General features: G+C 40.0%; 1 protein-coding gene across 1 annotated transcript in view; it reads right to left on the bottom strand.

The window, feature by feature from the left end:
• Nucleotides 1-27,030, bottom strand: part of RNF20 (ring finger protein 20) — a 28,102-nt gene extending 1,072 nt beyond the window's left edge. Inside the window, exons 1-20 of the mRNA XM_008258916.5 lie at nucleotides 26,875-27,030; nucleotides 26,542-26,700; nucleotides 25,673-25,827; nucleotides 22,020-22,187; nucleotides 21,756-21,903; nucleotides 21,419-21,601; nucleotides 20,071-20,189; nucleotides 17,364-17,510; nucleotides 17,111-17,188; nucleotides 16,755-16,874; nucleotides 13,158-13,337; nucleotides 12,123-12,258; nucleotides 11,659-11,780; nucleotides 11,171-11,541; nucleotides 9,000-9,117; nucleotides 7,929-8,078; nucleotides 3,575-3,787; nucleotides 2,226-2,351; nucleotides 1,914-2,054; nucleotides 223-324 (exon numbers count right to left, since the gene is read on the bottom strand). Coding sequence (XP_008257138.1) covers nucleotides 223-324; nucleotides 1,914-2,054; nucleotides 2,226-2,351; nucleotides 3,575-3,787; nucleotides 7,929-8,078; nucleotides 9,000-9,117; nucleotides 11,171-11,541; nucleotides 11,659-11,780; nucleotides 12,123-12,258; nucleotides 13,158-13,337; nucleotides 16,755-16,874; nucleotides 17,111-17,188; nucleotides 17,364-17,510; nucleotides 20,071-20,189; nucleotides 21,419-21,601; nucleotides 21,756-21,903; nucleotides 22,020-22,187; nucleotides 25,673-25,801 — 2,751 coding nt within the window. The 5' untranslated portion in view covers nucleotides 25,802-25,827; nucleotides 26,542-26,700; nucleotides 26,875-27,030. The remainder of the gene's footprint in view (nucleotides 1-222; nucleotides 325-1,913; nucleotides 2,055-2,225; nucleotides 2,352-3,574; nucleotides 3,788-7,928; nucleotides 8,079-8,999; nucleotides 9,118-11,170; nucleotides 11,542-11,658; nucleotides 11,781-12,122; nucleotides 12,259-13,157; nucleotides 13,338-16,754; nucleotides 16,875-17,110; nucleotides 17,189-17,363; nucleotides 17,511-20,070; nucleotides 20,190-21,418; nucleotides 21,602-21,755; nucleotides 21,904-22,019; nucleotides 22,188-25,672; nucleotides 25,828-26,541; nucleotides 26,701-26,874) is intronic.
• Nucleotides 27,031-27,484: the final 454 nt, after the last annotated feature.

Below are 27,484 nucleotides of genomic sequence, written 5' to 3'. Positions count from 1 at the left end.
AAAAAAGGAAATAAATCAGATTGTACAAACGGTTCTTATATATAAGCAAACAACTACAGCAAAACCATAAGCAGTGAGACAAATTATTTTCTCACCCAAAATGCAAACTATTCTGAGGCTACTTTGATTTAAAGTTCAGTATTTATCCTCCCAACACATTAACAGACCATTTCAGGCTCCGACAAGAAAACACAAAGAAATCACTGAGGCAGTTTTGCTAACCTTGTAATCCTTAATCTCCTCCATCAGAATCTCATCACATTTGGGTACATTGTCTGGTTTCTTTGTGGTCTCAAGTTTCCTTCGAAGTCTAGAGATGTCCTCCTGTGGTAGGACAGAATACCCATTAGACACAAGTCCCCAGACCTGCCATTTTTGGAGAAAAATAATTGCTGCAACTTGAATTTTCCATTGTGGAAAGTATGTTCTGTCTTTTTATGTCCAATTATATTTAGGAATGTAGGGAATTGTAAATGGCAAGGTATTTTGATTCAGAACAGGCAACCACAATCATATCCCTAAATTAAAGTTGCACATAACTACTGCCAATTCCATCTTCTGGAAATATAAGATATATAGGAAAGGCCACTTCATTTTGTGGTAATCAGTTTTAAGCTAAAGGCAGACTGGAAAGTTACAGATGTATGTTAGGAAAGTTTAGAAAGGTATAGAAATAGATGACATGACAAAAATTGAGAACTTTTTATTTATTTGAAAGGCAGAGTGACAGAGAGGGAGAAACAGCCGAGAGAGTTATCGTCCACCTGCTGGTTCACTCCTGAAATGGCCACAACAGCCAGGGCTTGGCCAAGATGAAGCTAGGAGTCAGCTAGGAGTCCCAACTGGGTAGCAATAACCCAAACACTTGGACCATAAGCCATAATCTGCTGCTTCCCTGGTGTGTTAGCAGAAAGCTGGATCAGAAACCTGGAATAGCCAGGACTCAAATGGGCACTCTGACATGGATGTGGGCATCCTAAATGGCAGCTTATCTGCTATGCCCCCATGCCTGCCAAGGAGAAACTTTTAAGATTTATTTTATTTATTTGAAAGGCAGAGTGACAGAGATCTCCCATCTGTTGGTTCACTCCCCAACTGGCTATAATATCCAGAGTCAGGCCAGGCCAAAGCCAGAAGCCTGGAACTCCATCTAGGTCTCCCACATGGATGGCAGGGGTACAAGTACTTGGTGCATTAGCAGGGAGCTGGACTGAAGCAGAGCAGCTGGGATTCAAACCAGTGTTCTGATATATAGTATGCCAGTGTCACAAAACCAGTCCCCTAAAGGAACTTTAAATCCTCTAAAATTACTGGGCTGCTACTGCTTTAACAATTCATTAATTCATTCATTTAATAAATATTTATTTCATGCCAATTAGGTGGTAGGCACCATAATAGGCTTGGGAGATATGGCAGTAAAGCAAACAGATTCGGTCTCTTCTCACAGGGAACTTACAGTCTAATAGGAAACGACACACATTAGACTAATGACTTTTCCATCACACGGATTACTTCAGACCTCAGAAAACATCTAAAATGCAAAATGTAAAGAAAAGACAACTTGGGGCCAGCGTTGTGGCTTGGCAGGTTAAGCCACCCCTGGGACACCGGCATCCCACATGGATGCTGGTTCAAGTCCCAGCTGCTCCACTTCTGATCCAGTTCTCTGCTAATGCACGTGGGAAAGAAGCAGAAAATGGTCCAAGTACTTGGGCCCTTGCACCCATGTGGGAGACCTGGAAGAAAGTCTTGGCTCCCGGCTTTGGTCTGTTGCAGCCATTCAGGGGGTGAACCAGAGGACTGAAGATGTCTCTGTCTCTCCTTCTAACTCTGCCTTTCCAATAAAATAAATGAATTTATATATATATATATATATATATATATATATATATAAAAAAGGCAACTGCTCTTACCTGAGCTCGTTTGAAATTGAACATGTCCTTTTCTTTGGTGACACTGTTCTCCACAATCTCATCCTGAAAATCATGTAGCTTCTTCTGAGCCAACTCCAACTGTGCTTTGAGGTCATCTGCAAGCTGGGCTGCCTCCATTGCCTACACAGGAGAAACAACATCATCGTACTACCTCTTATTTCCAATGAGGCAAAGTGTTAACCAAGTTCAAGGAACAAAGTGAACAACATTTTACTAAAATACATAATTTCATCAATGCTCTTCTTACTCGTTACTCTGAGACTATCACTTTAGATCAGGCATCAATCATACCTTGCGTTTGTTCATCTCTAAGGCTTGAGTTCTAAGACCCAGCTCCTTCTCCCCTGTGCCAATGTTGCTCTGTAACAGATGCTCCTTCTCTTCTAGTTTCCTTACTACTTGTAATTGGGCATCAACCTTTGAAGAAGACAGATTTCAACACAACAGGAAGAAAATAAAATAAAACTGACTATGATCTCTTAGTCAACAGGCCCACAAAATAGAAAATGTTAGAAATCTCAACTATCACTGATTTTCCCCATGAACTCTTCAAAATACAAGAGCATTTCAAAAAAATTTGTGGAAAATAGAATTAAAAGATAAGTTTATTTTTGTGTAAAAACATTTTGAAATCCAGTTTTTTCATAATACGCATTTTCCATGACCTTTTTGAAAACCCCTTGTACATGCAGCAGGTCTGAGATAATTAAAAGCTTCATTTTTCATATAAAATATTCGTCAAGATTCAAATAAGAATCTGGGATTTCAGACTCTTCCAAATTGACAAAAATACAGGAAACTGTAATTACAGATATATACCTCTTCTCCAGCCATACTAATTCTGAAAACTTGGCAATTCATATCAGAACATATAAATGATGGTTCAAACAAAAATCCAACTATAGGGGCCAAGGGCTATGGCACAGCAGGTTAAACTGCTGCCTACGGTGCTGGCATCCCATATGGGTGTCAGTTCAAGTCCCAGCTGCTCCACTTTCAATCCAGCTCCCTGCTACTGTGCCTAGAAAAGCAGCAGAAGACAGCCCAAGTGTTTAGGCTCTGCATGCAAGTGGGAGACCTACAAGAAGCTCTAGGCTCCTGGTTTCAGCCTGGCCCAGCCCTGGCCATAGCAGTCATTTGGGGAATGAACCAATGGACAGAAGATCACTCTCTGTTTCTCCCTCTATAATTCTGCCTTTCAAATAAATTAAAAATCTTAAAAAATTCAAATACATCTGTTTCGGAATGGCCATAGAGGTTCTAAAGTCATTTTCTAGAAATTAACAAAGAAGAATCAAACAATACTAAAAGGTAGAATATAAAATCACACACCCACTTCCTAACACCTCACTCACAAACTCTCACCCCAACAACCATAGGCAACCAACCATTCTCACTACAATCTTTCATACAGTCTCCCAGAAATTTTAAAAACACACAGCACATGCACGTAAGTGCACACACATTTTTAGATATTTTTTCCACAGTAGCAGATCCAAATTTGCTTTAACAGCTACACTGTATTCCTTTGTAGGGATTTATAATTTATTTGCCAGTACACTAACAGTGGACATTTCGTTTTTAGTTTTTTTTCCCCATCCTACTTTAACACAATGGAAAGCTATATTTATTCTAATTACCTGAGTCTTCAGAGTCAAAACCTGGTCTGCCAGCTCCTCTTTCTCTTCTTTAAGCAACTTATGGATCTGATTGGACTTGATACGCTCTGACATGAGCTTGAAATTGGCATCATCCTTCTCCCGTAACTGCTGCATCAAACGGATGTTTTGCTCCTGCATATCTTCAAAGGCCTGACCTGTAACATCCATCTCAGAGAGGAGAGCTTCTTCCTCCTAAAATGAGGAAGAAGAACTTCCATTTCAGTAGAATTTTCTAACTCCATACAGGCAAGCTATAAACTTTAGGAAGCTACAAACTGTCCTACTGTTCATTTAGACATAAAATAGAGACACACAAAGCTTAGTTTTGTAGCTACATGAGCCCCAGAAAAACAGAAGACCTATTATCTGGAGTCACTGGCATCGATTTTTCATATGATACTTATTAAGTGATTTGTATTCAGTTAAACGTGTAATATTTATATACACATTAATCTAGCACAGCAGTTAAGAATATTCTATTATAAAGTACCACATTATCTCAGACATTTCCATTAATTATAATAGTCAGTCCTTTGTTTCCACAGGGAATGCATTAGGGGATTCAACCAACCATGGGTCAAAAATTTACAAAAAGGGGCCGGCATTGTGGCACAGCAAGTAAAGCTGTGAATGTGAGCAACCCATATCACAGTGGCTATTAAGAGTCTGGCTGCTCTGCTACCAAGATAGCTTCCTGCTGATGCTCCTAGGAAAGCAGCAGAATATGGCCCAAGTACTTGAGCCCCTGACACCCATGTGGAGACCAGAATAGAATTCTTGGCTCCTGGGTTTGGCCTGGCCCAGCTCTAGCTGTTGAGGCCATTTGAGGAGTGAACCAGTGGATAGAAGATTTGCTCTCTTTCTCTTTGTTTCTATCTCATCCTCTTTCGCTGATATTCTTTCAATTACATAAATAATTCCTTTAAAAAAATAAAAAAAAAACACAAAATTTATATCTGCACTGAACATGTATGAACATTTTCCTTATCATTATCCTCTAAACAATACAGTAAAACGATTAACATAGTACTTGCATTATATTAGGTATTGTAAGTAACCTAGAGATGATTTAAAGTACACAGAAGGAGGTATGTAAGTTATGTAGAAATATTGCACTATTTATATAAGGAATATGAGTTCTTGGATTTTTGTATCCATGGGAAATCCTCAACACAATTCCTTTTGCATACTGAGGAACAAGTGTTGAATTTTATCTATAGAATTTCCACAGCAGTTGCAAACATGCAGTTTCATAACAATCAGCTAGGTAACAAATGAATCTTAAAATGGCTTTATATTTTTTAGAGTTATTTTATAAATCAGGTGAAAAAAGTCCTTTTGTGATAAAACTTAAAAATATTTTTTTCTTTTTATCATTTAATCATTTAGCTTGCCTAATAGTTTTTCTGTCATATAGAAATTTATCTTTTCATAATTCATATAACCAACCTTTTATTCATTTTTGGTGGGCCTTTTAATAGTTAGAAAGTCTTCTCTACTCCAAATGGATCAAAGAGTTCAATGTTTTTTTTTCTAGCTCTTTAAAGCATTCATTTTTTTTTTATTTTATCAAATGCTTAATTTTTTTTTTAACTTTTATTTAATGAATATAAATTTCCAAAGTACGGCTTATGGATTACAATGGCTTCCCCCCCATATCGTCTCTCCCACCCGCATCCCTCCCCTTTCCCACTCCCTCTCCCCTTCCATTCACATGAGGATTCATTTTCGATTCTCTTTATATACAGAAGATCAGTTTAGCATACATTAAGTAAAGATTTCAACAGTTTGCTCCCACACAAACATAAAGTGAAAAATAATAGATGATTTTTTAAATGATGATGAAATCAGATCAGACCTATTGTCATGTTTAATCCCAGTGAGAGTCAAGTTGGGAATTGATAATTTCTTCTTTTTTTTTTTTTTTACAGAAGATCAGTTTAGTATACATTAAGTAAAGATTTCAACAGTTTGCACCCCCATAGAAACACAAAGTGAAATATACTGTTTGAGTACTAGTTATAGCATTAAGTCTCAATGTACAGCACATTAAGGACAGAGATCCTACATGAGGAGTAAGTGCACAGTGACTCCTCTTGTTGACTTTACAAATTGACACTCCTGTTTATGGCATCAGTAATCTCCCTATGCTCCAGTCATGAGTTTCCAAGGCTATGGAAGCCCTCTGAGTTCTCCGATTGTTATCTTGTTTAGACAAGGTCATAGTCAAAGTGGAGGTTCTCTCCTCCCTTCAGAGAAAGGTACCTCCTTCTTTGAAGACCTGTTCTTTCCACTGGGATCTCACTCACAGAGATCTTTCATTTAGGGTTTGTTTTTTTTTTTTTTTTTTTTTTTTTTTTGCCAGTGTGTCTTGGCTTTCCATAAAGCATTCATTTTTCAAAATACTATATCATACTTATTGTATGTTAAAAATACAGTTTTAAATCAGTCAAGAAAAGGAAGACTATTAAAAGTGGGATAAATATTTTTAAAAAGTTGGAAAAATGTTGAATACATACTTGAACATTCTACTCTAGGATGACTTCTAAATAGGTCATAGAATTCTTTTAAATTCTTAATTTTTATGTATATAAATAAAACAGATTTCATATACTTCCTATATACAATTTTAAGCACATAATGATACTTCCCAGTCTCCCTTTCTATGATTCATTTGGAAATCACTCTAATGTAGAATGTCCAAGTATATATTCAACAATTTTCCAACATTATTTTCTTTAGTCCCATCACATTTAATAGTTTCTTTCTATTATTTATAATTTTCTAGTGTACTTTATTTATAATTTTCATGTGTACTTTCATCTAATTCCAGATTTTCTATGCATTTGTAGTAACTGCTATTTACCTACTGACACTTTAATACCTGGAGGAGACCCCATTGCTAGTTTTTCAGTTCTTCTTATAATTCTTGTTTACTTTTCCATAAGTACCTTAAAATCAGTTTGTCTAATACCAAAATGAAAACCAAAACAGAAAAAGAGTACTTTTATTGGGATCACATTAAACTTATATTAATTTAGGAAAGATTAACAGTTTTAAGATAAAATGAATTAACCTACACAAGAACATAGTGTGCCTTCCTTCCACTTATTCTAGAACCTACAGCAGTACAATTTCCTAATAATTATTTTAGAAAGAGAAAGAAAGGCGGCAATTACCAAATTTAAGAAAAGCCAAAGGCCTACATTTTATAAAACGAATGTGTATAAGATCCAACAAAATTTATTTCTGAGGCACTTAATGATCAATTAAAATTACTTCAACTCATTTTTGTTCTGTCATTTCTTAAGAAACAGTGAAGAGTGGGAAAGGGGAGGGTTGTGGGTGGGAGGGACGGTATGGGGGGGAAGCCATTGTAACACATGAGTCGTACTTTGGAAATTTATATTCATTAAATAAAAGTTAAAAAAAAAAAAAAAAAAAAAAAAAAAAAAGAAACAGTGAAGAGGTCAGAGCCAATAGATTAATTCTCTGCCTGCGGCACTGGCATACCATATGGTGGCCAGTTCTAGTTCCGGCTGCTCCTCTTCTGATTCAGCTCTCTGCTGTGGCCTGGGAAAGCAGTAGAAGATGGTCCAAGTGCTTGGGCCCCTAAACCCTCGTGGGATACCTGGAAGAAGCTCCTGGCTCCTGGGTTCGGATCGGCTCAGTTCTGGCCATTGCAGCCATGTGGGAAGTGAACCAGTGATAGAAGACCCTTCTTTCTTTCTCTCTCTCTCTTTCTTTCTCTGTCTGTAATTCTACCTCTCAAATAAATAAAAACTTAAAAAAAAAAAAAAAGAAATAGTGATGTTGCTCCTGACAGTGAATGTATGATTGCTGCAACCACCATTTTTGGTATCTTTATTACTGAATGTTACTAAAAACTCTCTGGAACAAAAAATGAAGAAATATATGTTCATTATGAAAAGGCAGTAGTCTCTATAGCTCAATGACCAAGAAATAATCAACAAATTGGTTATTTATTGATAACCTATTTGGGGAGCATACTTTTCTTAGTTTATTATATTTTTCATCATAATGTATATAAAATTACATATCCCTTTTTAAAAATTTTATATTCACTGTCTCCGCTGATTTTCAATAAAGAATGTTTACTTATTTATTAACATGATGCTATCCATTTGAAAATAAAAGTGAATTTCTTGTACTGCAAATAACAAAAGAATGAAAAACTTGAATGCAAAAAAAAAAAATAGAGGAGAAACAATACTATCATCATAAACACTAGAATGAAAGAGCAAATTTCAATGGCAGTAACTTACCTGTCAACAACTAAAGTCTCCTGTCAATTAAATAAAAGTGTACCCACCTGCTTGGCCATGGCCAGCTTCTTCTGCAGGTATTCTATCTGCTCCTCCACTGCCCGGATCTTCCTCAGGGCATCCTCATCGGCCATTTTCTTGTTCTCTTTCTTCTCCTTATCCTCTAGATCCTTGAGTCTTTGCCTTAGATCTTCCAACTATAGGAAGGAAGAGAAATTATGCAAAGACAAAAGAAAATATAATTCATTTATAAAAATCAATCAATACTGAACACAGATGAGGGCCTACAACACCAAAAGAACTTTACATGCTAATGGGACATGAGAAATGATATACTAATCCATTATATTATAATACTGCTTTAATATCACTCCAGTTCAATATCTCATGTTTCTATGAGCAATGTTTTTCATGAGTACACATGTACTTTTCTTTAAAACAGTCATTTCTGGGGCTGGTGCTGTGGCTGGCGTAGTGGGTTAAGCTACCGTCTGCAGTGCCGGCATCCCATATGGGTGCCAGTTCGAGTCCCTGCTGCTCCACTTCCGATCCAGTTCTCTGCTATGGCCTGGGTAAACAGAAGATGGCCCAAGTCCTTGGGCCCCTACACCCACATGGGAGATCCGGAAGAAGCTCTTGGCTCCTGGCTTCGGATTGGCACAGCTCTGGCAGCAGCAGTCAACTGGGGAGTGAACCAGCGGATGGAAGACCTCTCTCTTTCTCTCTCTCCTTTCTCTGTATAACTCAGACTTTCAAATAGATAAATAAATCTTTAAAAAAATAATAAAATAGTCATTTCATACTTTTTTCTAAGTCCCAAACTCGTATAAGAGTATAACAAAAAAAGAGTAACTACAGCAATACAGATTTATATCAGTAAAGTGGGCAACCAAAAAATCTGAAAAGCATACTCCTATTCTTGGTAATTCGAATATATCCTACCACATTAGGGAGAATCTTAAAACCTCAACTTTAGAGAATCTCCGAGAGAGTAGAATACGTTGCTAAGTTCAACACTAATGTTGTAGATAAAGGGACCACATTCCTGACAAGTATGAAAAAAAGTTCCACAAATGAAGATTTTAACCAGAATCACAGGTAATGGGAGATGCGATTACCTCTGCCTTGGACTTCTTCTCGGCTGCCATCAGCTGAACTTTATCTCTCTGTTCCTTTGGGGCAGAGCGGTACATGTCTAGCAGCAGCTTCATCTCCTTCTGGCTCTCCTGTGCCTTCCTATTACAGACATGGTAGAAGACCGGGAATGATGAAAAAACAAAGGGCATAGGAACAAAGGGATTCTGAACTGAGCAGAATATTTAAAAAAGTTTATTTTACTTTATATCACACTTAAAAGATAAAATTCTACACAGACTATTAATAGACTTCTGGATACACTCAGCACAGAAAAGGGTCATTCCCTTTCAGACCAAGTCTTCTAAAAAAGTTATAAAATACAGACTTTTGTGGCACTTATTATAACAGCAAATTTCCATTACCCCACTTTTAGGAAACTGATATTCAGTAGGTCTGGGAGAGGGTCTAGGAAAGCATTTAAACAAAAGTCTGAAACATCTATTCCTATTTTTGGTGATTCTGATGTATCTTACCACATTGTGAAGAATCTTAAAATAGCCTTTGAGAGGTTAGAAGATAGTAAAAAATTAAACACTAAATTTAAGATGAACAGACTAAAGCCTTCAGAAGTATGAAAATCCCACAAATGAAGAAGAATAATGATTCTTACACCATATCTGAGAAAAGAATATTTGCCTTAAGCAGATCAAGGAGAAAAAAAGGAAACAACTGAAGACATTAAGTACCATATGCTAATCCTAGTTTTGAAAGTTTAACTGTCAGCTGAAAATTAAAGCCTCATCTCTTAATAAAAAATTAAACTTTTTAACTATAATTTTACACCACAGAGATTTAAGCATTTTGAATAAATCCAAGGATGACATCCAAATATCAACCAAGAGTAAACCAGGAAAAATTGGGATCAAGAAATAATCAGTTTTATCAGAGAAGTCATTGCTTATGCAGGATAAGGGACAACAAGAGGTTATGACACACATGTTTCACTGGGTCTTACTATTTCAATGTCTATAGAAATAAACTTCCCAAGAAGCCTCTTAAAATGATCTGGTATATTCACCAACAGTTAACTGTTGGCAAATAGATTAGATTTTGGTGAAGGTATAGTGATACATACTCCACTTAGTATAACTTAAATCACAATTAATGCCAGCAATTTGCCCAAAATCAATGAAGACTAATAGTTACTTTTTTCCCCCTTGTTTTTTTTTTTTTTTTTTTTTAAAGATGTATTCATTTGAAAGTCAGAGTCATACAGAGGAAGAGAGAAAGAGATCTTCCATGCATTGGTTCACTCTCCAAATGGGCACAACGACTAGGGCTTTTCCAGGCTGAAGCCAGGAACCAGGAGCTTCTTCTGGGTCTCCCATAAGCATAGCAGGGACCCAAACACCTGGGCCACTCTCTGTTGCCTTTCCCAGGCCATTAGTAGGAAGCTGGATCAGAAATGGAGCCACTAGAACTCAAAACAGCACCCATATGGGATGACAGTGTTGCAGGTAGTGGCTTTTCCCACCACGCCACACTGCTGGCCCCTAATTTTCTAATAATTCTCAAGGGTATTACTTCAATCATGACATTCCTTCCCTTAATCCTATTTTTAAAGAATAAGACTGCAGGGACCAGCACTGTGGCATAGTGGGTAAAGCTGTTGCCTGCAGTGCCAGCATCCCATATGGATGCCGGTTCTAGTCCCAGCTTCCAATCCAGCTCTCTGCTACGGCCTGGGAAAGCAGAAGATAGCCCAAATCTTTGGGCCCCTGCACCCACATGGGAGACCTGGAGCAAACTCCTGGCTCCTTGCTTCATATCAGCACAACTCCAGCCGTTGCGGCCAATTGGGGAGTGAACCAGCGGATGGAGGACCTCTCTCTCTCTCTCTCTCTCTGCCTTTCCTTCTCTCTCTGTGTAACTCTTTCGAATAAATAAATAAATCTTAAAAAAAAAAAAAAAAAAAAAAAAGAATAAGGGTATGACCGTGGGTTTTAGTGATACCTGATCACTGAGTACACAACAGCCACCCAGGTCATTCTGCACACTTCATTAAGGATGGAGAACATAGTAACTGCACACTTAGTTACATCCAAGTAGTGACAATGAGCACACAAGCCATGGCATCGATCAAACATTTCATGCATGGAGTCTTCACCTTAGTTTTTGACTCAGAAACAGTTATTCTAAATATTGTTCTTACTTGAGTTCAATCTTCAACTGTTTGATAATTTCCGCTTCCTTTTTCCTTACATCATCGTGTTTCCCTTTCTCTTTATCCTTAGCAGAATCTCTCTCTTTTTCTGATTCTTTTAGTTTCTGCTTTTCTCGTTCTCTCTCCTTTTCCTTCTCCCGCTCTCTTTCTCGCTCCCTCTCTTTCTCTCTCCTTTCTCGTTCTCGCTCCTCCTCATCCCGTTTGGACTTAATCTCATTGACATCCTCCTGAGAAGATTTTGATGCTGAGGATTGGGTAGCTGAGTCCTCAGAGTCCTGTTTTAGCTCTGCAGGTTCATCCTTAGAGTCCTCAGTACTAGACTGAGACTGCAGGAGGGCACTGCCACTCCGCAGACGTGTCTGGGAGAAAAGAGAGGAAAAATGCACATCACTAATGAGAACCACATCGCTCACCTCACTCAAAAATAGCTTTAAAACTTAATAGCAAATAATCTTTATTCTACTCCTCCCAGTTACCTTGTTCAGGTCCGACTGGGCTTCTCTCAATTTCCGCTTATACCTTAGCACCTCACCTTTCAGCTGGTGATTATGATTCTGGAGGCTACTGATGAGGTGGCGCATCTCCCGGTTTATAGGGCCTTAAACACAGCAATAGCAATGTTATGAAGAACTGTGTTAGGGGCAAAAGCACAAGGAGAGAAAGTGCAGAACCTATCAGGAACCTCTGAGAAACAGGGAGACCCACAAAAAAAGACACCTTCTCAGGAGATGAAAATAAAACTGGTCCACTTGAGTTAAAAATCAAATATCCAGACTGTGAACCAAAATGAATTACAGGACTTGATTAAAGTACTTTAGGAGCTTCTGAGTTCCAGGTAGTTTCCACCAATCCTGGAGATTGTGTAAATCCTGGGAAGGATCTGTGTCTTTCAAAGAAGTAACTTATAACAAACAGTAGGTTGGAGTGAGAATAATTATACCTGCTTGTTCATTGGCAGCAAGAGTCTGCTCAAATTCTATCCTCAGCATTTCATACTCCTTGCGGACCTGGGCCAGCGTATCTTCTAGCTGGATCACTTCAGTCCTTAGCTTCTTATGAAGGCTGACTTCATCTCGCTGTATACAAAAAGTGTAGCAATAAGCAATTCTTATCAAAAAGTAGAAATATTGTATCTTACTATTCTATTTCCTAAATATAATTTATTTATAAGAGAAAAAATGCCAAGAAAAGAATGGATTATCTGAAAATTTCCAGTTCAATCAATATTTAATGAACACCTGATAATCACAAAATAATGATTTGGAAACTGGCAGAATACTGAAGAAATAAAGGCCACTAACTGAATATATTGCAACTGGATAACTAAACCTTAAAACAGTATATAAACATAGTATTCAAGTAGCCAGCATGATCATTACTTTAAGAACCACAAAAAATATAGAAGTGAACATATGAATTAAAGTTTCTGGTTAAAAAAGCATGGATCTATAACTGCCATTACATGTTACAATGGTGTCCAAGTAGTGACGCATTTTTTACCAGCTATTTTCCCCGATATACTCAGCTCCAGCCATACTAAACTGCCTATGTGTCATACTCTGACATGATTTTCAAATATGTTGTCCTCACTACTGAGAATGCCCTTCTACTACTTTTAGCTACCAAGAATAAATAAAGAAACTTATATTTATCCATAAGATTCATATTTCACTTTCTCAAGTAGAATTGGGAAGATTGCAGTCAAAACAGATGCCCTGTCTCCTTGATCACAACATCCTGTAGATATGTTTTGTATCACAGTGTATTTTAATGGATACTATTCTCTCAATAGATTTTAAGATTCCTGAAGGCAGTAATTCTGTTGTCTCACCTCTGGGTGCCGACCACCTAGCAAAGACTGACAGCTACTATACAAATGCTGGCTGAAGGAATGAGAGATAAATTGCATGTAAGAGTAAAATTATAAAACTAATGAGACACAATGCTTATACAGAGGACAAAGAAAGACTATTACCTCAATGAGCTCAACTTGGCGCTGGTGGGTTCCTCTGGTGCCATGAAGCAGGGTCCGGGCCTCATCCAAGTGTGCTTTCAACTGCAGGCTCTCATTATACAGGACAGAGAACTGCGACTGCATGCAGCGATATTCTGGAGTTTCCTTAACCACTTCCTCCACAGCACTTCGCAATTCCACCTAAGGTAGACCCAAAGAAATGAAAGTCAGAAGTCCAATCTAACAACTGTGCTCCAGGTGCTAGACAGACAGGAGATTAAAATCTTGTACTCACGGTTGTCCTGAACAACTCAATTTTTATTGAAGATTATGAAGTCTATCTACCTGTTCCTCTATGTAAAAGTCTGCCCCAAATAAAGCATACTACCCAAGAGGTGCTACCTGAATACACTGTACTCTTTACCCCTAAAACTATTTTGATAAAAGGTACTTAAAAGAGTCCATGGAAAAATGGAATTAAAAGATGCGTTTATTTTGGTGTACAAAATTCTGAGGTTAGCACTGTAGCACTGAAGCACCCCAGATGGAGTGCCAAGAGACAGCTGTTGTACCTGGGAAGATAATGCTCCTGGGAAGGCAGAGGATGATGACCCAAGTACTTGGACCCTGCAACCCATATGGAAGACCAGGATGAAGTTCCTGGTTCCTGGCTTCACTCTGGCCCCAGATCAGATCTGGATGTTGCAGCCCTTTTGGTAATGAAATAGTAAATGGGAGATCTCATTCTCTTTCTGTTTCTCTATCACTCTTTCAAATTCATAAGTAAATTTTTAAAAAAGGTTCTGAAATCCATTCAGTTATTTCAAAATACATATTTTCCCACAAATTTTTTTAAAACCCCTTGTATGTATGAACTTCAAAACTTTTCACATCAAAATAAACTTATTTTTAATAACATTTTCCACAAACTTTGAGTATCCTCATACATGTTCTACATTTTCTCAACCTAGATACAAAGACAACAGGAGAACCTCTAGAAAAGCTCTATGACATTTGGCAGGATGCTTATTTTAAACACGTAGTTGAGAACTCCACTCACTAACACATGCTCTTTTTTTTTTTTTTTAGATTTATTTTATTTTTTGAAAGGCAGTTATAGACAGAGAGAGAGGATAGAGAGTTTATCCACCCACTGAATCACTCCCCAAATGGCTGTAATGGCTGGAGCTGAGCTGATCCAAAGCCAGGAGACAGGAGCTTCCTCCAGGTCACCCATGCGGGTGCAGAGCCCAAGGACTTGGGCCATCCTCTACCACTTTCCCAGGCCATAGCAGAGAGCTGGATTGGAATTGGAGCAGCTGGGACTCAAACCAGCACCCATAGGGGATGCCGGCACTCAGACAGCGGCTTTACCCGCTTCACCACAGCACCGGCCCCGAAAATATTTTTGACATGGTATCAAAAACAGTTACTCTTCTAAGCAAGTGTTTGCTTTAATTACTCAAACTGCGGTTTTTTTTTAGTTCAAACATCTTTATATTTTTACTCAGAAACAAATTAAGTTGTAAAAGACAAGTAGCTATGGTCAAGGGTAATGAAGATTTTGAGAATCCCATTTCTTTCCTGCATGGCTTGGAGAAAAGAAGCTTCTCACAGGTAAATCTGAAAACCAAAAGGATCACTGATCATGCTTCTCTGATCTGGCAGCAAGGAACTGCAGAGCCGCATGTGTGGCCCACACATGGCAACTACTGACATGTGAAGGCCTTACCTTCCCACAGAATATGCACGTTCCTTTCAAACATTTTGCACATAAGCCCCATTTAAAAAATCTATTTTGGATCTTCACACTACTTTATCCTTCTGCTTTTTCTCAACAACTCCTAAGTACCCTGACTTAGTGTATTATCTTTAAATTCTTTCAGAATAAGGTGGGGTGTAAATATAAATAGATAGTGTGTCAACAGAACTTATATTTTTCTTTTTCTCTTCAGCTCTATTAAGGTATAATCAACAAATATTATATATGAATATGTACATTCTTGATATATGTAAACACTGTGAAATAATTAACTTAGCAATCACCTCAGTTGCCTTTTGATACATTCTCAGCAGATTTCAAGGATGCAATCCAGTGTTTTCAACCATAGTCACCATAGTCACCATGCTATGCATCACCTCTCTAGAACTCACTCTTCCTACATAATCGAAACTTTGTACACTTTGACCAGCATCTCCGCTCTGTCCTCATTCCCAGTGTCTGCTAACTACCATTCTACTCTCCTCTTCTGGGAGTTTGACTTTTCTAGAACTCACACACATGCAGAATCATGCAATATTTGTCTTGCTGTGTCTGGTTTATTTCACTTAGCATAATGTCCTCTACATTATCCATGTTATCACAAATGACAGGATTTCTTTATTTAAGTCAGGAGTCTGGAACTCCATCCAGGTCTCCCACATGGGTGGCAGGGGCTCAAACATTGGGCTATCTTCCACCACTGTCCCAGGTGCATTAGCAGGAAGCCGGACTAGAAATGGAGTAGCCAGGACTCAAAAATAGCACTCATATGGGATGCTAGTATCTCAAGCTGCAACTTAATCCACTGTGCCACATCACCAGCCCCCTTTTTTTTCAAAGGCTAAAAAATATTCCATTGTGGACCTATACCAGTTTCTTTACATATTCATTATAAAAAGCTCTGACTTCTTCTCTAAATTTATTGCTAAAATTTTGGGGGGCATCATTGTGGGACAAGACTGCTTTCCTACTTTTCATTTCATACAGTTTGCAGTTAGTGCTTAAAAGAAACAAGACAACTGATGTTTATATTTTGATTTTGTATCCTGCAATTTTACTGGATTTGTTCATAGGTCTAACAGTTTTTTTGAAGTCTTCAGGGTTTTCTATATATAAGATCAAGTCATCTGCAAATGACTTTACTTCTTCCTTTCCAATCTGGAGGCTTTTTTTTTTTCTTATTCTTACCACTGCTCTGGCCGGAGTTTCCAGGACTATACTGATGACAATGGCCATCCCTGACTTGCTCCAGATCTTAGAGGATGAGCATCAATTTTTTTATTTTTATTTTTATTTTTTTTGACAGGCAGATTTAGACAGTGAGACAGAGACAGAGAGAAAGGTCTTCCTTCCGTTGGTTCACCCCCCAAATGGCCGCTACAGCTGGTGCGATGCACCGATCTGAAGCCAGGAGCCAGGTGCTACCTCCTGGTCTCCCATGCGGGTGCAGGGCCCAGGCACTGGGCCATCCTCCACTGCCTTCCCAGGCTACAGCAGAGAGCTGGACTGGAAGAGGAGCAACCGGGAGAGAATCCAGCGCCCCGACTGGGACTAGAATCCGGGGTGCCAGTGCCACAGGTGGAGGATTAGCCAAGTGAGCCGCAGCGCTTGCTGAGCATTCAATGTTTTACATTGAATATGGTGTTAACTATGGGTTTGCCATATATGGCTTCTAATTTGTTGTGGTATATTTCTTCTGTAGTTAACCTGTTGAGAGTTTTTAAATAACAAAAGAATGTTGAATTTTATGTACATTTTCCTTTTCCTCATAAAGTATGCAGCTTCATAAGAATGCATGCACAAGATTAATCAGCAAAGAGTCTAATTTTCCCACCCTTCAGAGATGTGTCTCCTACCTTCAGCTTTTCATTTTGGGTAGTGACCTCCTCAAAGTCTTGGCGAAGTTTTTCCAGTTCACAGTGACGGTTTTGAGCCAGCTCTTTGTTCTCCTCAAGCTCTGCATTCATTTCCTCAAACTACAGAGATGCAAGAAAATAATAATATGTGAATAAAGAAAAAAAATTTAAGTCATTCCCATGTCTAAGCTTCCCATATTCACTGCTCCACTCTTCTGGCAAAAGCCCACGTTACCACTAGTGAACACAACCCTAAGTACCTAGCCACAAGCCCTGATGCTGGGTCAAAAACAAACAAACAAACAAGCAAAACAAAAAAAAAAAAACAAAGGTCCTGACTGGGTCCTTGAGTTTACCTTCCGGGCGTTGATAGTGATTGTGCCACCATATAGACTGCTCCCTGCTCCATACACCTTATAACCTTTCGAATTCACCTAAAGGGAAGAAAAAAGATTCTTTAGCAAGAGACCCTAAGATTTTACTCTGCTAACTAAGGTACTTTCAATGCATCTGTGTTTTTTCCTCAGTCATCACTACCCAAGTTGATGCTTTCTGAGAAGTCTCTCTAAAATTATTCTACTTGCTAAATGGTAATAAAATAGCACTAACCCGTTCCAGGACTTCTGCCAGGTGTCGATTGAGTCGCTGTTCCCTCTTTCGAATTTTGTCAATATCCCACTGCAAGTCATCTATCATGGACTCCAAGACAGATACCCGTGACTCAGCTGTCTCCACTTTACTCTGCAACTTAGAGAACTACAACCCAAAGACAAACAGAACAAGTTAGAAAAGGAATGCCTTCCATCTCATTTAAGCTCTAAATCCCACCAACTTTACCCTTGCTTATACACAAGCATACAATTACAGAAAAGAATTACTGATTCTAACAGTTCTGAGTCACTGAACAATCATGAAAAATGTACAAGTCTGTTAAGAACCCTCACACAAGGAAAAGACCACTTAAGACTGAGTAACTTTTGTACCTCTGCAAAGGACCCTTTTCCTAGACAGACCACAAATTCAACAGAAAATCTGTATGTTTAAGATTTTTTTAAAAAAAATCCTTAATTTTATCAGATATTTTAGAAGTCAACAGTTCAAAATGGCAACTATCTTTTACCCCTAACTTTCTCCCTACATTCCTACAAATGACAATCCACAGAGTAAAATGAAGAATTCCATTCCCCTTTTAAGCCCACTTTGGAGAAATCTAGAATTGAACAGTATAAAGACACAAAAACCTGGCATGGGCATTTGGCCTCGTGGTTAAGCTGTCACTTGGGAATTCCATACCCATTATCAGAGTGTCTGGTTCAATTCCCTGCACCTCTCTACATCCAGCTTCCTGCTAACACACACCTCAGGAGGCAGCAGGTGATGGCTCAAGTACTTGGGTCTCACCTTTGTGGGAGACCCACATGGTCACTGAGTTCCAGGTTCCTGGCTTCAGCCTGGTTCAGTCCTGCTTTAGCAGGCATTTGGGGGGCAATCCAATGAATGGAAAATCCCTGCCTCTTAAAGTAAAAATTTAAAAAGATACAAAAACCATTGCTAGTTTGTTTATTTAAAGAGCTATATGCTCACTAACGTTATTTAACATTTTAGCTACAAAACTGTCAGGGCCTGCACTATGGCACAGTAGGTAAAGCTGCCACTTTTAATGTCAGCATCCCAGGTGGGTGCTGATTCGTGTCCCAGCTACTCCCCTTCTGATCAAACTCCTTGCTAATGGCCCAGGAAAAGCAGTGGAAGTTGGTCCAAGTGTTTGGGCCCCTGCCACCCAGGTGGGAGACCTAAATGAAGCTCCTGGCTTCAGCCTGACCCAGCCACTGGCCTCTATGGCCATCTGGGAAGTATACCAGCAGATGGAAGATTTCTTTCTCTCTCTCTCACTCTCTTTCAAATAAATAAATCTTAAAATAAAAACTGTTACATGTTTCATATAATCTATAGAGACCCTTTGTGCTACTTTTAAAACATGGCCCCAGAATTCACTGACAGTCCTATAAAGAGGCAGATCAACTTTAGTGACACAGTGAAAAGGACACTACATAACTGATGCTGTCTCAGAAATGTCATGCAGGTACTGCCTGGTGTTCTTGGGATACTCACTGGAAGAAGTCAGCTGCTATGTAAAACATCCAACTACCCTGAGATTGCCATGCTGCAGGAGTAACCTTTAGGCATTCCAGTGGCCAAATAAGATGAGATCCCAACATCAACAGCCAAAGAGAGCCATCTTGGACATCAATCCAGTTGAGCAAAACAATATGCTCCAGCTTGGTAATACTAACTGAGATTTGGGAAAAGGACAGAAAAAGGAGGATCTTTCCATCTTGGTAATAAGTTTAAGTCTTAAAATACAACTGATGGATATTCTTTTTACTTACTACACATCAATTTACTTATAAGTGCTGCTATACTCTATTGTCTTTGAAGGGCTGTGAGAATTCATACATATTAATAAAATCTTTAGATGATTTTCCCACAACAGCCCAGCACAGATCTTAACACTAGAGTTTAGGAAACAGGGTATTAAGAAGAACATGAACTTTGAAGCTAAATGGACCTACATTCAAACACAGATCAATCACTATCTGTGTACCCTAGACCAGTCACCAACCCTATTTGAATGTGTTTCCTCAGCAGTAAAATGGGAGTTATTGTACCACTAGGGATAACACTCATAAAGTGCTTACATGCTAGGCACTAAGTAAATGGTAACTATGAAATTACTAATCAATAAGAGTTCAGTGACCAAACTAAAGTAGATCAAATTTCAATGGAGTATTTTCTGAACTAAACCAAAATGATAATCAGGATTATCAAAAGTCTTATGAGATCTTTTCATAATTTTATCTCAATCATCATGTATGAATACAAAAATTGCCAATCTAGGCATGATTTGTTCATGGCAGTCCTTCTGCCCAACTCTGGACTAAAAATTCAAATTTCTCAAGTTCCTGAGTCCCATCAATGCAGTAGGTCCTACTACCCTATTCACCACTGAATGAATACCTACACGTGGTCTTCTGTATTTGGAATAATCTATTATGATGGCATTTCTTCCTAAAGAATAAGATCCTAAAATGTATAAACAGAAGCACAGTCAAGGAGAAATATTCAGTTACCTTCTTCTTCCCTAATCCTTCCCCAGATTCTGATTTCTCAAAGCTAGTTGCTTTAGCCTGCTCTCACGCTTTTCACTATAAAAATAGGCCTTCTAGAGTAAGGTAATGCACAATGTGCTCAGAATCCCAAGTCAGTGTCTGCCATAGACTGTAAGAAACGGTAATTCTCCTTTCTGGCCAGGTACCTCCTGAGACATGGTGTGATGCTTCTCCTGAAGGAGGTCTGTCAATTCCTGCAGCCTCATGTTCTCTTGTCCAAGGAAGGAATTCAGCTCTTGCACTGCTTCCTCCACTATCAGATTATCTGAGGAAGAAGAACTGTACTTTAGTTTAGCATCTAATAGTGACAAATTTTAAAACACCAAAGCATTAACATGCTATCTCACTTCATTTTCCTAAGAATTTCAAGAAGTATGCTAGCATTTATTAAGTGATCTAAACAAAATCCAGAAGTTAGTGACTTAACGACATGAGTTAACTTGCAGCTTGGTCACCTAATAACCATCACTTTTTTTTTTTTTTATTAAAGATTTATTTATTTATTTGCAAGTCAGAGTTACACAGAGAGAGGAGAGGCAGAGAGAGAGAGAGAGAGAGAGAGAGAAAGGTCTTCCATCCGATGGTTCACTCTGCAATTGGCTGCAACGGCCAGAGCTCCGCCGATCCAAAGCCAGGAGCCAGGAGCTTCTTCTGGGTCTCCCATGTGAGTGCAGGAGCCCAAGGACTTGGGCCATCTTCTACCACTATCTCAGGCCAAATTAGAGAGCTGGACTGGAAGTGGAGCAGCTGAGTCTCAAACTGGTGCCCATATGGGATGTCAGCACCTCAGGCCAGGGTGTTAACCCACTGCACCACAGCACCGGCCCCCAACCTTCACTTTCAAGAATGTCAAAATGCCTTGAGGGGGGAGCACTATGGCACAGTGTGTTAAGCTGCTGCCTGTAACACTGGCATCTCATATCAGAGTGAAGATTCATGTCCTGGCTGCTGTACTTCCAATCCAGCTTCCTGCTAATGTGCCTGGGAAGGTAGCAGAAGATAGCCCAAGTACTTGGGTCCCTGCCATGAATGTCTGAGACCAGGATAGAGTTTCTGGCTTAGTCTTTAATCTGGCCCAGCTCTGGCTGCTAGGGATATTACAGCCATTTGGGGACCAGACAAGGAGATGAAACAGTGATCGCTCTCTCTCACTCTCTTTCTCTCTCTCTCTTGCTGTCACTCTGCATTTCAAGTACAGAAATAAATCTTTTTAACAATGCCCTAAAAAGAAATAGCGTTTCTTTAGCATTATTCATATAAGACACAATGTGCCCCAAAATTGCATTTTAAGAAATGAAGACAGTAGGATAGCTAATCAGCATCAAAGTTAATAGCAATATAATTCTATCACAAATTTCTATTATTAACACCAACCCATCATTATGGATAATGTTGAAGATACAGGATTCCAAAGAATTTAATTAAAAGTAAAATGTAAGTTTGCAAACTACAAATTAGCAAACACTTCTCCCCATTCCATGGTTCTTGCCTCACCTCCACTGTTTAGCTTCCGAGATAAAAGCTCCACTTTTTCTTGTAATTTATCATAAACAGTCACAATCTGGGACACAGCTCGGCGGGAAGACTCCACACGCTCCTGCAGCTGAGATTCCATTTCCTCACTGGAACTGCTGGCCAAAGTAGCAAGGAAAGAGAAAGCTGGCTCTTGCCCTTCCCCTGAGAACACAGGGGGAAAAAAAGAAGCCCCCCAAATTATAAAACTGGAAATATCAATATCTACTTTCCTTCCTAAAAGGGACAGCCTCAAGGTGAAACCCTTCTTCAAATAAGCAGACAACATGCAGTGACAGAATTCATCACAAACACTCACCTCTCTCTCGGTCATCTTTACGTTCCTGATTGCTATCAGAGTCTGGTTCTGGTTCAGGCACAACAAGGGCTTTTCTCTCTGTGAGTAGGTCTCCCAAACCCTGCTCCAGATCGTAACGTTTAAGGATGATACGGATGTTTTCATCAAACTGGAGAAGGGCAGGTATAATTATGAAGATGCAAAAGGATACAACTTTGAAAATGAAGGGAGTACTAAGGAGAACTAAAATGAACAAACACATATCTGAGCAAACAAATTAACTACCTGACTCCAGTACCGGTTGACAATCAGTAGTGAGGCATCATCAGTGGCCTGTCGTCGTTCCAGTTTCTCAATGTGCTCACGGAGTTCATCTTCAATGGCCTGCCTCTGATCCAGCATTTCTGCCAGCTTGCGATTTTTGGTTTGCAATGTTCGAATGTCTAACTCCTCCTGTGCCAGAAAAACAGTAGCATGAGTCTCCATGAGGAAATTAGCCAAATGGGCTGTTAAGCTGAACAAGGTCAGATCAGTTATTTCCTAGGAATAAAGCTATTCATTAACAAATTCTTACAACAAACAATTAGATAAATAGAACTAAGAGAGACAATAAAGAAAAGAACGCATGAGAATACATACAAATACACTAGAACCTAAACGTTAACTATCTCTCTGTTCTAGTGACAGATACCTCCACAGGGTGATGCTACCTTAAGACTCTACCATTCAACAGATCACACTCTACCCTGATCAACACTGTCATCTATCACCTAAGCACTGCCCTTTATTCACGCAAGACTTTGGCACCTGGATTTTCTGTATCCCAGTTACTGCCAATGCATCTGGTGCCTTCAATATATGTGTGGGCAAACCATCAAATCCTCTAGCACCTAGGGTGTCAATATTCTTAATCCCTTAACTCCAATGATGCTGTCATGCATTCCAAAAAACACATTTTAGACTTTTTTCATTTCCTGGAACTATGCCACATCTGAAATCTCAAATTCCAATTCCCACTCACTGGAAAAAGAACAATCATAGCTTTCCAGGTATCTCATCCTGTTACCTCAATATACTAGCCTTTCACCTCATTTAAATCTCCAGAATTTGGAATTCTTCTTTCTTCCTTTCAACCCTATTCTGTCTCCACTACTTTCCATATCCTGATTATATCCTATAGTAGAACATTCCTTCAAATACTTGCCTGCCAGCATCAATTCTCTGCCCGTAATCCTTTATTCTACCACTGTGAACAAACCCCAATCTGAATTAATTTAAATAACTGACTATTCCAATCCTATATCCAGCACGTTGAGCTTCTAAAAAAAGGTAAGGGTAGGGAGACTGATGTCTTTACATAATGCATTCCTAACGTGAACAATCTTACAATTTGTCCAGGAATATGTATAAAAAACAAGCTACCTCCCATTCAACAATGGGGTAATATCAAACCCAAGCCTAGTCCTCTTCCCCATAATACTAAGCAGATGGCATTGCCATCGGATAACAAGTTCCTCAATTCCCCAACTCATTCACACAATTCACCAACTTATGCTCACATTTTTAAAGCCACAACTTGTGCCAGGACTCTATTCTATTCTGTTTCTGCAAAAAACTCGCTCTATCAGCAAATCTTGTCAGCACTACCTCCTCAGTAGTCCAAGCCATTATGATCCCTTATGGGATTACGCCAAAGGTTTCCTGAAGCAAACATATCTACACATGTCCAGTCCACCCACCAGATTTCAGCACAGCCGTAGTGGACAGCTCCATTCACACTGACAGAGCCAATTTCAAGCACACTGTGGAGTCTCTAGTTTTTCTGTCCCACATTCTCAAACTGGTTCACCACCCCAATGTCAAAACATGTAGCAGGAGTTATTGCCTTCAAGAGCAACCTTTGACCAACTAGAGCAGGAATGGGTAGATTCAGGCCTCAGATTCCCACCTTCGAAGAGGTGAAGTTCAGAGAAAAACAGGGGAGAAAAACAGAATACCACTCCTAATTGGACTTCTTGTTCTTTCACAGTTTATTCTTCAAACATACATCAGAGTATATTATGGCCCTACTTAAGACATCTCAATGGCTCCTCGCTGCTTTCTGGGTAAAGTTCAAACTGGGATGTGTACTTCTTGCTTCCTTAAGATGTGTGTTTATCCTTATGAAGAGCACACATCTCACTCTATTATAAAAATCTATTACCTTAGCAGTGCTACACTACAGAGTGAACTCTAGGGACTGTCCTCAGTGAAAAGTATAATGTCTAATAACAGAAACTCAACATTTTTACTTATTGGGTAAATAAATGCCTTTGAGGTGAAGGATGTGGAGCAATGCTAAGACAGAAATCATCTTCTGGCACCAATACAGAATACTAGAATCCCAGGCAGCCTCAAAAAATGACACTTCATCAACAACTTACTACAAATGTTCTTATTCTGACTCTGAAAAATTTCAACCTCTCAAAACCTCAGCTAAAATTCAAGTAAGTAACATTCATGGTTTGGTAAGCTATACAAATGTAATGTGTTTTAACATCACATCTCCATGACTCAGTTCCACAACACAGATCCGGATCAAAATCTGTAATATCTAATGTCTAACAAAAATATAACATTACTATGAGCTTTCAGTATAAAATATTTTAATGAAACTTCCAATTCCATAATGTCTATTTATTCACCACTATGCTATCTAGCTCAATAATTACTATTAATAGTTCACATTCATTGAGCAGTTACTATGCTGAAGTTATATTTTAACCCTTAACAGACTATCACTTTATCCTTCCGACAACATAAGAGGTACTATAATTACATTTTCTAGACAAGCAGAGGCACAAGGCCATGCAGCTAGGAAGTGCCAGAGCTAAAAATCAACCCCTGGCAATCTGATCTCATACTTTTTACCACGTTCTAAGTAATTTTGCTACACTGCTTCCAAGAATCTTTCATTGAATTTTTAAAAGAATACAACATCTTTTCACTGCTATGTATCCATAGGCAATGCTGCAGCATGCTCTAGATTCTCAAAAGAACATAGCATAAGCCGGCGCCGCAGCTCAATAGGCTAATCCTCCACCTAGCGGTGCCGGCACACCAGGTTCTAGTCCCGGTTGGGGCGCTGCATTCTGTCCCGGTTGCCCCTCTTCTAGGCCAGCTCTCTGCTGTGGCCCGGGAGTGCAGTGGAGGATGGCCCAAGTGCTTGGGCCCTGCACCCCATGGGAGACCAGGAGAAGCACCTGGTTCCCGGCTTCGGATCAGCGTGGTGCGTTGGCCGCAGCGCGCCAGCCGTGGCGGCCATTTTGGGGTGAACCAACGGCAAAGGAAGACCTTTCTCTCTGTCTCTCTCTCTCACTGTCCACTCTGCCTGTAAAAAAAAAAAAAAAAAAAGAACATAGCATAACCTGAAAACAAAGATCAAATGTCAATGTACTGGCCGGTGCCATGGCTCACTAGGCTAATCCTCCACCTGCAGCACTGGCACCCCGGATTCTAGTCTCGGTTGGGGTGCCGGTTCTATCCTGGTTGCTCCTCTTCCAGGTCAGCTCTCTGCTGTGGCCCGGGAAGGCAGTGGAGGATGGCCCAAGTGCTTGGGCCCTGCACCCACATGGGAGACCAGGAAGAAGCACCTGTATCGTGGTTTTGGATCAGTGCAGCGCGCCAGCTGTAGCAGCCATTTGCGGGGTGAACCAATGGAAAAGGAAGACCTTTCTCACTGTCTCTAACTCTGCCCGTCAAAAAAAAAAAAAGTTAATGTACTTCTCCTCCAGAACTAACCACATCAGTGTACCTACTTTTGGCTCATTTTATTTCCCTCTTCATTTCAAATCACTCCCCCTTACTCCAAAAGGCTTTCAGATTTTTTTAGTTGCAGGTTGCAACTTAAAAAGGACAAGGCATACTTTCATAGCATTGTTTCCTAGGTTTCCTCCTACCGTTGAAGAGACACCTCCCAGCTTAATTGTTTCCACTGTGGTCCCTGCATCTTCAACAGCTGTCTTCTTTTCTGGAGGCACAGAAGTGCCAGGTTCTCCAGCTGCTCTTTTATTTCCAATTCCTGACATTTTGGCAAAAGCTGATAGCTGTTTTCCTAGAGGAAAAAAAAGCAGAAACCAAGAAAAGACATGCAAAAATGGTAAGAATAAAGAGAGACCATCTATGATATAAAAACCAGCAATTTTTCTGGCCGTTTAACCACAAAGCAATATCATTCTCAAATTTTGTGCGGAGGAGTATAAAAAAAAACCACTAAATTGTTAAGGGTCAGGACTAAATGTACATATTCTAAAAAGGAAGGGAAACAAGAAATAAGATAATGGGCAAACGGTGAAAGAGGACAAGTATAAATGTCAGGAACTTCCTCAGGTGCCAAAATCAAAAAGGTACAGCACAATTAAGACAAAAGTTCACTCTGCAGTCCTGGAGGAATCAAAGAGTTGAAAGAAAACGGGAAAATGTCTACTATGTCATGAACCCAGGGCAAGTTATCATCTGTGACCCACAGCTTCCCAAACAGTAGGGAATTCCTATTGTTATTACATGGAATAGATGAGATAACTACACAAAGAACTTCGCCCAGATAGAAAGTAAATATTCAGAAAAATCAGCTCTCCCTTTAAAGTTTGCACCTGCTATTTCCAAACGTATCCCCCATTACTTTGTGCAACCCTAGGGAGGTTAGACCTAGGTGCGAAACCCAGGTCTACCTCTCACGGAGCCGTGTTGCCTTGAAATAGTGAATTGGCCAAGAGCTTCCGTTTCTCCAGCTGTCCAATGTCGGCGAATACATTTCACTATGTCTTACCTGACTTCCAGAATTTCCGAGCTCAAAGGGGGGGCGGAACGGATGTTAAAGCGCTGCGGCTACTTCAGGAGGCAAACCTGCCATCACCGAGACTACTCTGCTTCCAATTCAAGCTCCAGAAGACGGGTACCGGTGGCAGCAACCCGAGTCGGACCACGCCTGGACAGAGAGGAGACAAGGAGCGGGGCAAGGGCCGCAATTGGACTCGCGAAAGGCCAAGGACCCCTACCTCCGGCGCAACTGACTGCAGGCCCGGGAGAGACGCCAAGGCTGAAGCGGGTGAGATTCCCCGGAACCCATACAGTCCCCACGCGCCCTGGGCCGTGATCTAACCTGGGTTCTTCCAACTCGCACGGCCCGGGACCACGGCTGACGACAGTTATTCATCAAGGCCCGCGCACTTCTCCCACACCTCACCTCGGAACCGCGGCGAAGACGGTACAAAGCTTCCGGGAGGCGGGGCCGGGGAGAGGAAGAAGGGAAAGAAAAGAGGAAGTTGCTTCAACCCTGCCCAGTAGAAGGCGAGGCACAGCCGGGCGGAAGTGACGTAACCAAAGGCGCCGCGAAACTAATAAACGCGTCGCTTCTCTAGCAAGACAGGGAGGGCAGTTGGCTCGGCTGAGATCGCAAGGGCGGGAATACCCGGGCCTGGCCGATACGCGACGCGCAACGCCTGATTTTCCTTGACTTCGGGTACTGTTGTTGCGATTTGGGTATTCTACTGAGACGAAGTGCCAGGCTAAGATTGCCATTTGACTGAAGGCCCCGTCAGTCTGCAGGCGGGAAAGAACTCGACTCGGACCTCGGGAAAACGTTACGCAGAGCTTCTTCGTGATGAAATGACGCGTTTGACAGGAAATCTGAGAGATTTCGAACATCTCAGGTTTTGTAGATTTTTATTACAGCTATGTGTACACATTAGAGTCGCTTGTGGAGTTCAGGT

This window comes from Oryctolagus cuniculus, chromosome 1, assembly GCF_051225735.1.
Source record: "Oryctolagus cuniculus isolate XC-2025 breed Fujian yellow rabbit chromosome 1, ASM5122573v1, whole genome shotgun sequence".
NCBI lineage: Eukaryota > Metazoa > Chordata > Mammalia > Lagomorpha > Leporidae > Oryctolagus > Oryctolagus cuniculus.
Note: the sequence above shows the minus strand (reverse complement) of the source record. Positions and strands in the feature narration are given on the sequence as shown.